General features: G+C 44.8%; 1 protein-coding gene across 1 annotated transcript in view; it reads right to left on the bottom strand.

Annotated features, from left to right (window-relative positions):
- Positions 1-13,310, bottom strand: part of LOC135240048 (uncharacterized) — an 81,499-nt gene that overhangs the window by 20,736 nt on the left and 47,453 nt on the right. The window contains exons 4-6 of the mRNA XM_064309176.1: positions 5,668-5,785; positions 3,262-3,385; positions 376-449 (exon numbers count right to left, since the gene is read on the bottom strand). Coding sequence (XP_064165246.1) covers positions 376-449; positions 3,262-3,385; positions 5,668-5,785 — 316 coding nt within the window. The remainder of the gene's footprint in view (positions 1-375; positions 450-3,261; positions 3,386-5,667; positions 5,786-13,310) is intronic.

Raw genomic sequence — 13,310 nt, 5'->3', positions numbered from 1 at the left:
GATGGCAGTGCAATAAGTAAAATCCATAGAACATATTCCAAACAGCTGAACTACTAACTTTACACAGAGCACACAATTTTAGTCAAAGGGACAGGGCTATGTTGCCCTCTCAAAATCCATATGAAGGCATTAATAGTTACCCAACAGTCTGCTACAGGATAGGACAGTCACAGAAGAACAGAAACACCAAACTTCTAAAACTGGCTTCTGAACATTAAATCCACTGCAAGGCTTGGACCTTAGCCAGTGTGCTTTCTAGAGCACCAGGAACCGCCCGTCCATCGAGAGTGCGGGGCACGGCGACGCCCCGCCGTCGAGGATCACGCGGTCTCCCTCGGCGACGGGAGGTCCGGCCCAGGTTCGGGCCGCGCTTACCTCGTCGTGGATGTGCATGGTATTGATCTGCTCCAGCTTGCCGGTCCAGTACCGGGCCTCCTCTTCCGGGATGTCTGGCGGAAAGCGGGGGTAGAGAACAGAGACCAGCTCATCCCAAGATCATCCACTGCTGCCATCCCGTCCCGTCCCACCCAGTCCCCGAAAAACACCCCGCGTGGGCTGTCTGCATTACATATTCATGCTCTTCAATATAACATGAGACTCTCATGATTCCTGTAGGATGTTCAAAATAGCACAGCCCTGCTATGCTCTGCTCCCGGCTGGAGGAATGTGTGAGTGCGTAGTCCATAAAAACAACAAGAATTCCCCCTTTTTTTAAAATGGATTTAGTGTTTTAGAGTTAGAGTTAACAAATTTAGAGTTAACAAATTCTACAGCAGTCAATCACACTTAAGATATGGACATAAAATATGTCAGAGGTCACACACTCTTGTTATGTCCAAGAATGTGTTTATTAACGGATAAAGTCCCCATACCACAGTGCCTTCATGATTCTTATAAAATAATAAGCATATTCTTGAAGTTAACAGGAGTTTCTCGTCTGCCTTTCAGACAGTCAGCATGTTATTTTTCTCAGCTGATGTAACTGATGAAAGGGGGACCTGACCAGCGAGATGGCCAGGCACCTCCTCACCTGGACCAGACCCCCCTCCCCCTCCCAGATTCAGCAGATGTGGAGAGCTTTGAAGAGGATCTGACGGTCCTAAAAGAGGGCGGGGGGGGCGGGGGCTTCAAAGGGCTCAGATGAAACGGCCGGGCCACACGAACCACTTCAATGGGTCAGAGAGAGGCTGGGTGGGACGGGGCGGGGCAGCAGCTTGCTCCTGTCCGAAATGAGCGGCGAACGCACCGGTTTCCATGGAGACCTCAGAATGATCACAGCTCCCCGGCCCCCATGAAAGGACATGGCCGCTGAAGAAGCTTCGCAGCTGAATGTTATTTATTAAGGAGCCGGATGGCAGCCCAACACCAGCAAGCCAGGCTCACCCGTCCTGTCCCGCAAGGTGTGTGGGTAAATCAGGGGGCAGGGGGCAGGGTGGGTTTGGGGTGTTGTTCGGATCACAGGTGCTGTCATGTCCCACGTCCAGGCAGTCAACTAAGGAGAACCCAACCCCATCCCATGCCCCGCCCCTGACTACTTCTCACTCGCTACCAAAAATATCAAAGAACCAGTCCTTCAGCCAACACATATTGTGTCATATTGTGTAAAAGCACTAGGAGTCATTTTTCTCACATTCATAGTCAGTGTCTTACAAGCAGTTTCATTTTCGCTATTTGTAGAATTCCCCTCCCACCCACCCCAGAATCTTAGTGGCTTAAATGGGGGCTTTCTGCCTGTTTTTAGGTGCTTCACTTAAACTGCTTCAGTGCAAATCCAGCTGTATAAATGGATTACATCTAAAAATGTACACTCTGGAAGCCCCAGGGAAGCCTTGCTGCTGAGCAGACAGGGTGATGTAACCAGCATCCCACCAATCATATCAACTCACTCTGAACTTCTGCTCAATTTCCCATAATCCACTATTTCCTTATTCTATTACAGTACATACAAGATATTTCTATTTATACAGTTGGACAAAAATATGAGTGGCTTAGATGTCTATCTATCAAAAACCTAGACTGGCTGACTGTTCATTTGCCTGTCTTAACTGGTTATCGAGTCAAGCACTAGCCATTGCCAGTACCAAAAAGCTCCTGGTGACTTGCTTTAATATACCACCGTTAGTTGGACAATTCGATATGAAAGCTGCTGATTGTTGTCACTCAGAATTTGCACCTTCTTATAACACAATGTAGGTTGTGTTCTGAATATATACGACGTGCAAAGGCAGCACATTTTTCTGATCACACGTGCATGCACCGCACTGGACTCATCCACAGGCATCACCCAGAGACTTGTTTAACCTGAGCCAAGTGTTTTACCTGGAGCTTTTTCACTACAGAGCAGAAAACGCACTCTGCCTGCCCAACCTGAACGCGGAGCTGGGACAAATGATCCCCAAAACAAAAACAGGAATACAATATGAATAATTCCCACATCGGCACCACAGATTCCCCCCCAAAAAAACTTTCACCTACAAAATTAGGTCTTTTGAAGAGTTTCAAGCAAACCAAACCATCACTCATTTTTTTTGAATTACAGCATTTGTAGAGAGGCACTTAGAGGCATTTAGATTGATTCCTTGCTATGTCATAGAAATGAAAAAAGGGAAGAGTGAGCAGTTGTTGACACACTGGGTTCTAAGAGCAGAGCAATATGCAGACTTCCGAGAAAAATCAAATTCATATATTAAATTACTTTTATTACATGTTTAGGATAATCGCCTGACATCCAATGATTAATTGCAAGGCCGATCCATTAGTTCTTGTGCATCATTCTGTTTTGTGCCATAAAACTAGTTGGAGGCACATTACTTTCAAAATATTTTGTGACTACAAAGATGTAATCATCAGACTGACATTTAAAGCCTTGTGACTATGAAGATGTAGTCACATTTACAGACACATTTACAGATATTTAAAGTCTTAACTGTAAGAGATATCAAACTACTTAGCTGTAAAAGAAAAACACAATTTTACCATGATTATTCAGTTCAAAAATATAAGTTTCAAGGATTTTAACAGACATTGAGTCTGATAGCCAGCAGTTGGTGCCAGAGGAGAACATGGTTTGGGGTTGAAGCTGAACATGTTTGGGTCTGAAGCTGAACATGTTTGGGTCTGAAGCTGAACGTGTTTGGGGTTGAAGCTGAACGTGTTTGGGGTTGAAGCTGAACGTGTTTGGGTCTGAAGCTGAACGTGTTTGGGACTGAAGCTGAACGTGTTTGGGGTTGAAGCTGAACGCGGTCAGGGCTGGCGGCTCACCGAAGGGCAGCTCGAAGCGCGTGTCCAGCAGGACCCGGTGGGGGGTGGGGTTCTTGGTGCCGTAGATCTCATCCGCCTTCATCAGGACCTCGGCGTCCAGGAAGGTCCACTCCCCCGGGCCCTCCTGCAGGGAGGAACAGACAACCCCACAACGAAAGAGTCAGAGAAAGACAGAGCGAAAGGAAGAGGAGGAAGAGAAAGAGCGTAGGAGAGAGGAGCAGAATGTTGGGGGACAGAGAGAAAGAGGGAAAGAAAGAGATACGGACAGACAGAGAGGGAGGAATGTTGGAGACAGAGCGACACACAAACAGAAAGAGCAGGATAGAGAAAGGAAGTGACACAGACAAACACAGAGAAGGGCGGAATGGGAAACTGATAGACATGAATTCCACTGCATAAAGTATTGCCACTTGGCCGGTTATTTGAAATACAGCCTACTTTCCTTAAGTCCCCTAAACCTGTCAATTGCCCAGAGAAAACATTTACAAGACAATGTATCATTTTGTTTTTAAAGCCCAGAAAATGGCAAAAGGATTGTTGAAATAAATTGCTCAATATTTTTTCCGTCCACACCACCCTACCTTCAATTAATTAAAAAAATTGGTGATTTTCTATTTTGAATAATCATTTCTGGTAGCACAGCATGCGAGTGGAGTTCATTATCCAACCACTTGCATTTGAAAACATTACATGAGCATATTTAAAATTACCAAGAACAGCCACGGTCAAAATTAATTCTGTATTTCTGAAATTACCATGGTTGGGCTCAGTTCCATTATAATTCAGAAAATTAATTAAAATTTATTTTGTGAAATGAAAAATGCCAACAAAGTTCTAAATTAATCGATTGGAATTGACCCAAATTCTGCCAATTATACTCAAGAACAGCAACCCACTCATTCCTAGTAGCATAATGCTACAAAGCTATAACTCCCTCCACTCATGAAGTATCCAAATTTCAGATTAATATCTAAACTCAGTATGACTTCATGAAGCTCAAGGGTTTTGCAATGTATAGATTTGCCTGTATCCATGGAGACTCACCGTTAGGCATTATGAGAACCGATTTACCCCCCTGGTAGCCTCTGTTTAAGTGTAACATTTTTACTGTAAATGAAGACTTCCTGCAGACTAACATAATGGAAATTATTGCAAGAACAAAGCCTGCAGCAGTTTCGTCGAGGAGGGAGGCTTCCTAATTTAAGTGCAGAGCTGTGCTCTGGAATACTCACGCAAGGTGGCAAATGCACTTGGCCATATTCCAAAAGCAGAAGGTTTTGGGCTTGCAAACACGCTTGTTGCCGTGAAAACATTAGTTTCCCCCATTAGCGTCACAACGTCACAGTCGTTCCCTATTTTCTTCCAGCACAGTATTTCAGAACGTCTCTTATTCTTCACTTTCAACTATTTTAATTGAGTTAATTAACTTTAGAATTACCGTAATTTGGTACTTCAATTAAGCATTCCCTTAACCGAGCGTAAGCATGTGTTTGTATGCATAGCGTCTGTACCCAAATGTATGCCTCTAGTTCCATTTAGATATAAGCCGCTCGGTCAGTGTGATTTCTGTGACTGTGACTATGTTTCTGCTGTCGGAAACTGTACCGGTTACTAGACTGGATTAATCAAGTGATTAACAGTTCAGAGATCCAGAGCTCCATCCATTATTGATTACTGATGAAATCTTAGTCTCCACCACTACGTTTGCGGCTTGGTTTTCTTCAACATTTGTCGTTAACTTTGATTTACAGTTTGATGAACGCTGTAGGTTCTTAACATCAAAAAAAAATTAACAACTTAATTTTCGTAATCACTAGATTTGGCAAACTACTATCAACAAAGCTCAGTCAGGATTAAAAAAATATTCAAAGTTTAGTGCTACCAACAGAGGTCATAGGTTGAAATTATTTTGAACATCACAGTTGTTTTTTCACAAAACCAATGAATGGACCACCTTGCCACTCCATCTACTGTAGAAGACAGGTGCTCAAGTCCAGGCACAACACATATAGTTTCTAAAGCAGTGATACAGTAATCTGGCCCTCATGGGTCAGTAGTACTGCTGGTTCTCATTCTTCCCCTCTAATCAGGCGATGATTTAGGACTGGAAAACCAGGTGAGTTGGATTCCTGGCCAGTCAGTGATATTAATCAGCCGATTAGCTGTCAAGTAGCACAGAAGACCACCAGTATGAACGTCCTGTTCTGGTCAGTAGGCATTCTTATGGCACGCTAGCATTGAAACGGTAGTCAAATTTAACGACAGGTGTTGACTGAACACGGGCCTGTTCGAAGGCACACTGGGTGACAGCAGGCAGTTTGGCGAAGGGTCCCGGTCGCCTGGCGACAGAGCGGTTCCCCACGCCGCCGACCCAGTGGGGCCCCTCGGCCGGGGGGTCCAGCTCACCTCGTCCGACTGGCGGATGCTTTTGAGAGGGATCCAGGCGGTGCCCACCATGGTGTCCCAGATCAGGCCCTTGTTCCACACCTCCACGATGAGCCCCAGGTCCAGCCGGCTGATCTCGCTGCAGAGAGAGAGAGAGAGAGAGCGGGGAAGGGAACGTTAGCGAGGTGTCCCGTCGCAACGGAAATTACCGCCACTTCACAGCCTGACGTGTGAACGCATGCCCCGCGACACATCTGCAGGCAGAAAAAGCAGCCACGGTTTGGCACATCTGCATTTTGCACAGATTTACACAACACTCGGCTTTCCCGTTCAGAACAGAACAAACCACCCTGCACCTGGCCTCCTGGCTGTCCTTTGATCTGTGCATCAATCCATTTGGCACATGGGGAGGGGGCACTACATTGCCAGCTTGCTATATGTGAATGGTGAGGACAAAAACAGCCTTTCTGAGCATTTCTCAAAATTGGTTCTGAAGTTTTACTTTGATAAAAACCATTCATGAAAAACACACTGAAAACAAGATTGTTTTGGCCCCTAGCCTGGTTTGGGAAACACCTAAACAGGACCGAGGAATGGACATACATCACAGCATTAATCCAGCCTTTTCTCCAGCTGCGTTTGAAAACCAGGAACGTGGTTCTAAACGCCGCCCTCTCCTTGGTACGGAGGAAAACAAAGGAAGTCTCCAACTCCGATGGAGAACTTCTCATTTACACATGGCAGCCTGTGTGAGCTCGGCTCCCGGCAACACGGGGCGCTTTTCAGGAAAAGAGAGGAAGGGCTTGAGCGCGAGCGAGCTCTCAGACGCTAATTAAAAACAGCGGGTAATTAACGAGCGCGCTCGCGGACCCTCCCCAGACTCGCGCCCGAACAGACGCGCGAGAAAGCGCTCGCGGGAGGGGCTCTCGCTTTAACCAACCGCCGCACGAGCGTCAAGAGCGAGGCACCTGTTAATCCGCGTATTATCATGTTGTGTGAAAATTCTTTTCCAGTCTCGAATCAGAAAAAAGCAGGAAGTCTAGCCGCAAGTTTAGCCCACAAGTGTAAATTAAAGGTGGTTTTTATGAAAAGCCACCATATGAAGTAGCCTTTTCTGGGACAAAGTCCGCGTCAGCAGTGTTAATTGTTTAATTACCCTGAAAAAAAGTATTCATTTCAGTTTTGTTTACCTTGAATGCCCAAATTGTGTGTGCACGATCATCGTGGAAACCTGCTCTTTCAACAGAGCAAAAGCGAGAGACAGCGAGATGCTCTCTCGACTGAAACATGCAATGCCGAGCTGCTGCATCTTTTCACTCTTCAGCCCACCGGTCGAGCTCACACAGACAATATGTCAGAGATGGACAATTTGGGCCTTTTTTACTAAGACCTGTAGCACATTCAGAACCTCAAAACTAATAACTAATAGCACATGATTGGCACAACACCAATACCATGACCAATCAGTGGTCATGTTATTGGTTTTGCACGTGCTGAAAGGTTCTGCACGTGCTAAAGGTCTTAGTAAACCAGGCCCTTTGAGCGCAGCTTGTGTGGGCGGGCTGCGTGTGCTCGACTGACCACAGGGGGTGCTGTTGTGCAGAGAGACACAGCATTCCCTTGGAGGGAAATCCCTCCCTTCCCCAGCGAGCGACACAGCCAATTATGCACTTACCTGTAGGGTGAATATGTACTTTATGTGAATATGTAGAAACTTTTTGCACAGGTAAGCCACTCCCCTAATAAAGGTTCTCCTCACACTGCTACTGAAAAGCAGTTTACAGGCTGAACCAGACAGAAGCGGAGGGTGGGTCCCAAAGGAGGTTGCTATATCAGAGGTTGCTAAACACATAAGGAACGCCCTTGGCTGAACAGCTTCAAGCCTGACCTCCTGAACACCTTGTCTCAGAGTTTATCCAATATCTCAGCTCGCCCTCCGGGTGAAATGCAACTGTCAGTCACAGATTACATCTCTACGAGGCAGTTTGCAAAGCAGGGATCAATGTAGGCTGATTGGGAAAGGACACAGGTATCCACTTAGGGGATTTCACCCTGGTCCTCCCTGCTGAGTCACTAGTCTGTGGACAACCTTTCCTCTCAAACCACATCTAAGAATTCCACCTTCCAGCTTACTGAAGAGAGTATGTGAGCATTACGACGTGCAAGAAGACCATGGCAAGTAAACCAGGGCAAACGCAAAGAAACGTTGTGTCTGTCTTTATGCCTCAGGACCATCCATGATAGCCCAGCCACGGTCTGTCAATCATCTTATCACAGGAACAGTGATCGGTCAGGCTAACGCACAAGACGGAATGCCTCTCTGTAACCTGAATTTCCTGCAGAGATGTAGATAAGACAACATTTTCCTGTAAAACAGTTCAACATACAGTACAAGCACATATAAGGAGCTAATTATATTTACAGATACATTGTACAGATACACTTTAAACAAGATTAACTCTAATTGGATACGATTACATATGTCATAATATTTCTTCTGATTACCAAGTCTTTCCTGGTTTTTACATGTGGCAATTACCATACTCATCTCTGATGCCTTGTAACAGCTGATATAGCAAGAGAGAAAAAATACCAAGAATGATTACACAAGGACTACAGAGCTCATTATCAAAGGAAACAATATTTCAAACAATGATGTATTATTATAGCTGGTTGAAAAGATGCTGGGATGCAATGTCCGCCAATTAGTTGTATAATGAGTCACATATGAGACTGGCTCTTGAAAAGACCAACAAAAAAAAAACCTTGACAGTACAGATAATATAATGTAGCGATGAGAATGTTACAATGAAAGTGTTGCGACCTGATGAGAGTTGAGAATGACTGAGTATTCTAAATTGGGGGGGGAAAGGGAGCACAAAGAAACCTGCATGGGGGCTTTCTGTAAAGCCAAAAAGGCCAAAAGGGTACCAGTGCGATCACAGCACCATGCAAGCCATGTTTTAAACCCATCAGCATTCAATCCTGAGCTGAAGAGAAACCGGGAAAAAAAATGACTCATTCCCAAATGGAGTTGCAAGCTTCCAACATATTCATTTTTTAATAACCAACTGTGGCGTTAAACACACACACACACACACACACACACACACACACAATAAAAACAACAATCAATTTCCTTGTGTTTATCATTTTAGGTTCTGTTTTGCTTTCCAGAAAGTTTCTTTTTTTTTATTCCTTTTTTTTTGCTCACAAAGCCAAAGTAAAATAAGGGAATTACTAATTGATGTGTTGCCATAGATACAGATTGTCGGCTCTGTAATCTATTGTGGCATCAGATGAGTGCCGAAACATCAAGGCTCTGCATCAAGGCTCTGCATCTTAACCACAATAATAGCAAGAAATGCTCCACTTAAAAGACCATCTGCAGGGAGCATCATGAAAGCACGGACGCTGCAAAGAGTTTACCAGGTTGCACTTAAAAAATACATAACAGCCGAAGCAAAGCGTATTTCTGTTTATTATGGTTTGAAATTGCTATTACTGAAGCTAACACAAAAAAGGTTTTGCCTTCAAAGGGGAATTCATTTAGTTTGAATTAAAGCATAGGGCCTTTACAAGGGTCAGCCTGAAAGGGGGTGGATCCTAAAAGGGGTGTGTCTTTAAGGGTGGATCATTAAAGGGGTGGACCCTAAAAGGGGTGTGTCTTTAAGGGTGGATCATTAAAGGGGTGGACCCTAAAAGGGGTGTGTCTTTAAGGGTGGATCATTGAAGGTATGAACCCTTAAAGGGGCGTGTGTTAGAGGCTGGATCATTATAGGTATGGATCCTTAAAGGGGCGTGTGTTAGAGGCTGGATCATTATAGGTATTGACCCTTAAAGGGGCGTGTTTTAGAGGGTGGATCATTATAGGTATTGACCCTTAAAGGGGCGTGTTTTAGAGGCTGGATCATTATAGGTATTGACCCTTAAAGGGGCGTGTTTTAGAGGCTGGATCATTATAGGTATTGACCCTTAAAGGGGCGTGTTTTAGAGGCTGGATCATTATAGGTATTGACCCTTAAAGGGGCGTGTTTTAGAGGCTGGATCATTATAGGTATTGACCCTTAAAGGGGCGTGTTTTAGAGGCTGGATCATTATAGGTATTGACCCTTAAAGGGCGTGTTTTAGAGCTGGATCATTATAGGTATTGACCTTAAAGGGGCGTGTTTTAGAGGCTGGATCATTATAGGTATGACCCTTAAAGGGGCGTGTTTTAGAGGCTGGATCATTATAGGTATTGACCCTTAAAGGGCGTGTTTTAGAGGCTGGATCATTATAGGTATTGACCTTAAGGGCGTGTTTTAGAGGCTGGATCATTATAGGTATTGACCCTTAAGGGCGTGTGTTAGAGGCTGGATCATTATAGGTATTGACCTTAAGGGCGTGTTTTAGAGGCTGGATCATTATAGGTATTGACCCTTAAAGGGCGTGTTTTAGAGGCTGGATCATTATAGGTATTGACCCTTAAAGGGCGTGTTTAGAGGCTGGATCATTATAGGTATTGACCCTTAAAGGGCGTGTTTTAGAGCTGGTCATTATAGGTATTGACCCTTAAAGGGCGTGTGTTAGAGGCAGATCATTATAGGTATTACAAAGGCGTGTTTTAGAGGCTGGATCATTATAGGTATTGACCCTTAAAGGGGCGTGTTTTAGAGGCTGGATCATTATAGGTATTGACCCTTAAAGGGGCGTGTTTTAGAGGCTGGATCATTATAGGTATTGACCCTTAAAGGGGCGTGTGTTAGAGGCTGGATCATTATAGGTATGGATCCTTATCGGTGTTTGTTTCAGAGGGTGGATCATTATAGGTATTGACCCTTAAAGGGGCGTGTTTTAGAGGCTGGATCATTATAGGTATTGACCCTTAAAGGGGCGTGTGTTAGAGGCTGGATCATTATAGGTATGGATCCTTATCGGTGTTTGTTTCAGAGGGTGGATCAAAACTCACTTAAAAAGCAGCTCTTTAAGCCTTCAGTGTGTCTGAAATACCCCGATAAAAAGCTTGTTTTGCACCCCACACTGAACCCTCAAGGCTCTCACTCCTAAGCGATACGTTAACAGCGTCTGGCGGGACAATGTCTGTGGCATGAGGGGAACAGTAACACAAGCTGCGGAAAGCAGAACCTGTCCGACATGGACATGGATTACAATGCGCTAGTAATGAACCCCCTCTAATCCATACAGCTCCAGACAATAGCAGCTGAAGGACTGGGCTGTTTATTCGTAACTGCGACTGAGGATCCCACAGCTTTTTTTGTAACTCTCTAATCGGTTAATTAAAATGACTTTTTTGGAGACACTGATAAGAGGGGAAACTGATTCTCCTGCTGATGCCGGTGTGAATTGGCTGTTGCTTTGGGAAGATATTTTGGAACACATCTGATCCAGGGCTGCCAGACCAGGGTTTTTTTCCCCCCAGGCAAACTGGCTGAGCTGTTACCGATTTTGCACTCACTGCTTGCTCAGAAGCCTGCTTGCTTTTAATCTTCTGTGATTTATCTCTGCAAAGTGGTCTCCTTCATGAGAATAAATATTGGCGTTTCCTTAGAGACAAGTTTGTTGTAAGGAGCAAGTTAACTGACAGTTTGATTTATAAAATGACCACTGCTGTAGGGATTGGTGTACATCATATTTTGGTTGAGTAATTTCATAATTCACATGACATTAAGCTGGCTCTGATTTTGAAATCCAGCAACTTGTCCAGAAACTTGTCAGCCAAAATCTCTGAAATGAGCAGCAGTACTACTCTAGGTCCAGATTTCCCTTCCAGAAAACACACCTTCAAAAACACACACAGCCAACCACTGCCTTTTTGTACTTCACCACTAGAGCTGCACAGCGATTCCACCGATCATCTGAGCCGCACAGCATTCCACCAGTCATCTGAGCTGTACAGCAATTCCACCAATAATCTCAGTTGCACAACAATTCCACCAATCATCCGAGCTGCACAGCAATTCCACCAATAATCTCAGTTGCACAACAATTCCACCAATCATCTGAGCTGCACAAAAATTCCACCAATCATCCGAGCTGCACGCAGTGGCTGCAGGCAGAGCTATCGGCTAAACGAAAGCGTCTCGATTGCAATGAGGCGAGGAACGCCGTACCAAATGAAATCCCAGGGTGACGCTACAGACAATTAGGCACTGCTCCATGGGACTCCCAGCCACACGGGGCACTGGCACAATTAGGATCGGAGTCAGACGGTGGGGAGCATCTCTGTACCACCCTGCCTCTGCTGGATTCTCCACTCCACTGCCAGAAATCCTCAGAGTGAAGATTATTCATCTTTTCTCCTGATGTTACAGCTCAGCAGCTACTGGAGAAATATACATTAAACAATATAAACTGATACACTCATTTCATAACCCATTAATGTGTGGTTTACCAGAAACCACCTCCAATATGTCACAGTGTGGTGATACGACTGAAAGAAACATTGGCTTTTTAAAGGTGGCGATAGATAGGCCAGTCCTACTGGATTTTAATGAAAGTTAGCATTGAACAGCCTCTCACATTAATGTTTGACTGATTGACTGACTAGCTGACTGACTGAGTGGCTGACTTGCTGACTGGGTAGCTGACTTGCTGACTGACTGACTGGCTGATTGGCCGGCTGATTGGCCAACTGGCTGGCTAATTGGCTGGTTGGCTGCCTGGCTGTTTGACTAATTGGCAAATTTATTGGCTGACTGGCTGATTGGCTGGCTCATAGGCTGAATGGCTAGCTGACTGGCTGATTGGATGATTGGCTGCTTGATTGGCTGGCTGACTGGCTGACGGAATAAAATCTCCTAGGTAGCCTAGATACAGTTTATTTCCATAATGACCCTTGGTCTCCAGGGGACTCGGGACAAGAAACACCGGCTGAGATCTACCCACCCACAGCATGGACAGTCAGCCAGTCAGCTCCCCCTCCTGGACATCAATAAAATGTGTGGAATTACACAGCAATCCCACAATGCAATACCCATTGCGTTTTTTCAGCCCCAGTTCAGGGGATAACAGCAAGCATTATACAGCATTCTCAACAAAATGCCAGGCCAGGAGCTTAGACCCAAGCCCCCTCATCACTCACAGTTACAAGACCTCACTTTTCTGCAGATGAGGTCACTTTACCACAGATAAAATGTGTTATGGACACTCTCAACCACAGCACCACTGCCCCATTTCAACCCTTCCCTGCTCTCCCATCCAACTGATAGGAAGCACTTACAGTAAATTGAAACGGTCTTGGAGTAGACTGGCATGACTGGAGTATCAGTCTACTACTACACACACACACACACACACACACACACCCACACTCACTCACTCACTCATACACACACACACACACACACACACACACACAGACCTGACAGCTCTTCAGTGCACAGTAAGACATTGACAGGAATATGGAATTGAATATAGCCCCAGGCATCTCAATTTTATCTTTTATCAAAGAGAAAGCTCGTCTGCCATACTTATCTGGACGTCCAAAACGGTTCAGTTTGACTTTAGAGGTTTTTCACAAAGCTCAAGGTCCATTCTGATTACAGCTCACACAAAAATGCTTTGGCAAATCACATTCTATAAAACACCCCAAAAAATAACAGAATCTCATAGAAATCTCATGTCAAATGAATTCATGAATTTGCGTTACTGACTGTCAAAAT

Source organism: Anguilla rostrata, chromosome 14 (assembly GCF_018555375.3).
Source record: "Anguilla rostrata isolate EN2019 chromosome 14, ASM1855537v3, whole genome shotgun sequence".
Classification (NCBI taxonomy): Eukaryota; Metazoa; Chordata; class Actinopteri; order Anguilliformes; family Anguillidae; genus Anguilla; species Anguilla rostrata.
The sequence above is the reverse complement of the archived record's forward strand: the minus strand, read 5'-3'. Positions and strand labels throughout refer to the sequence as shown.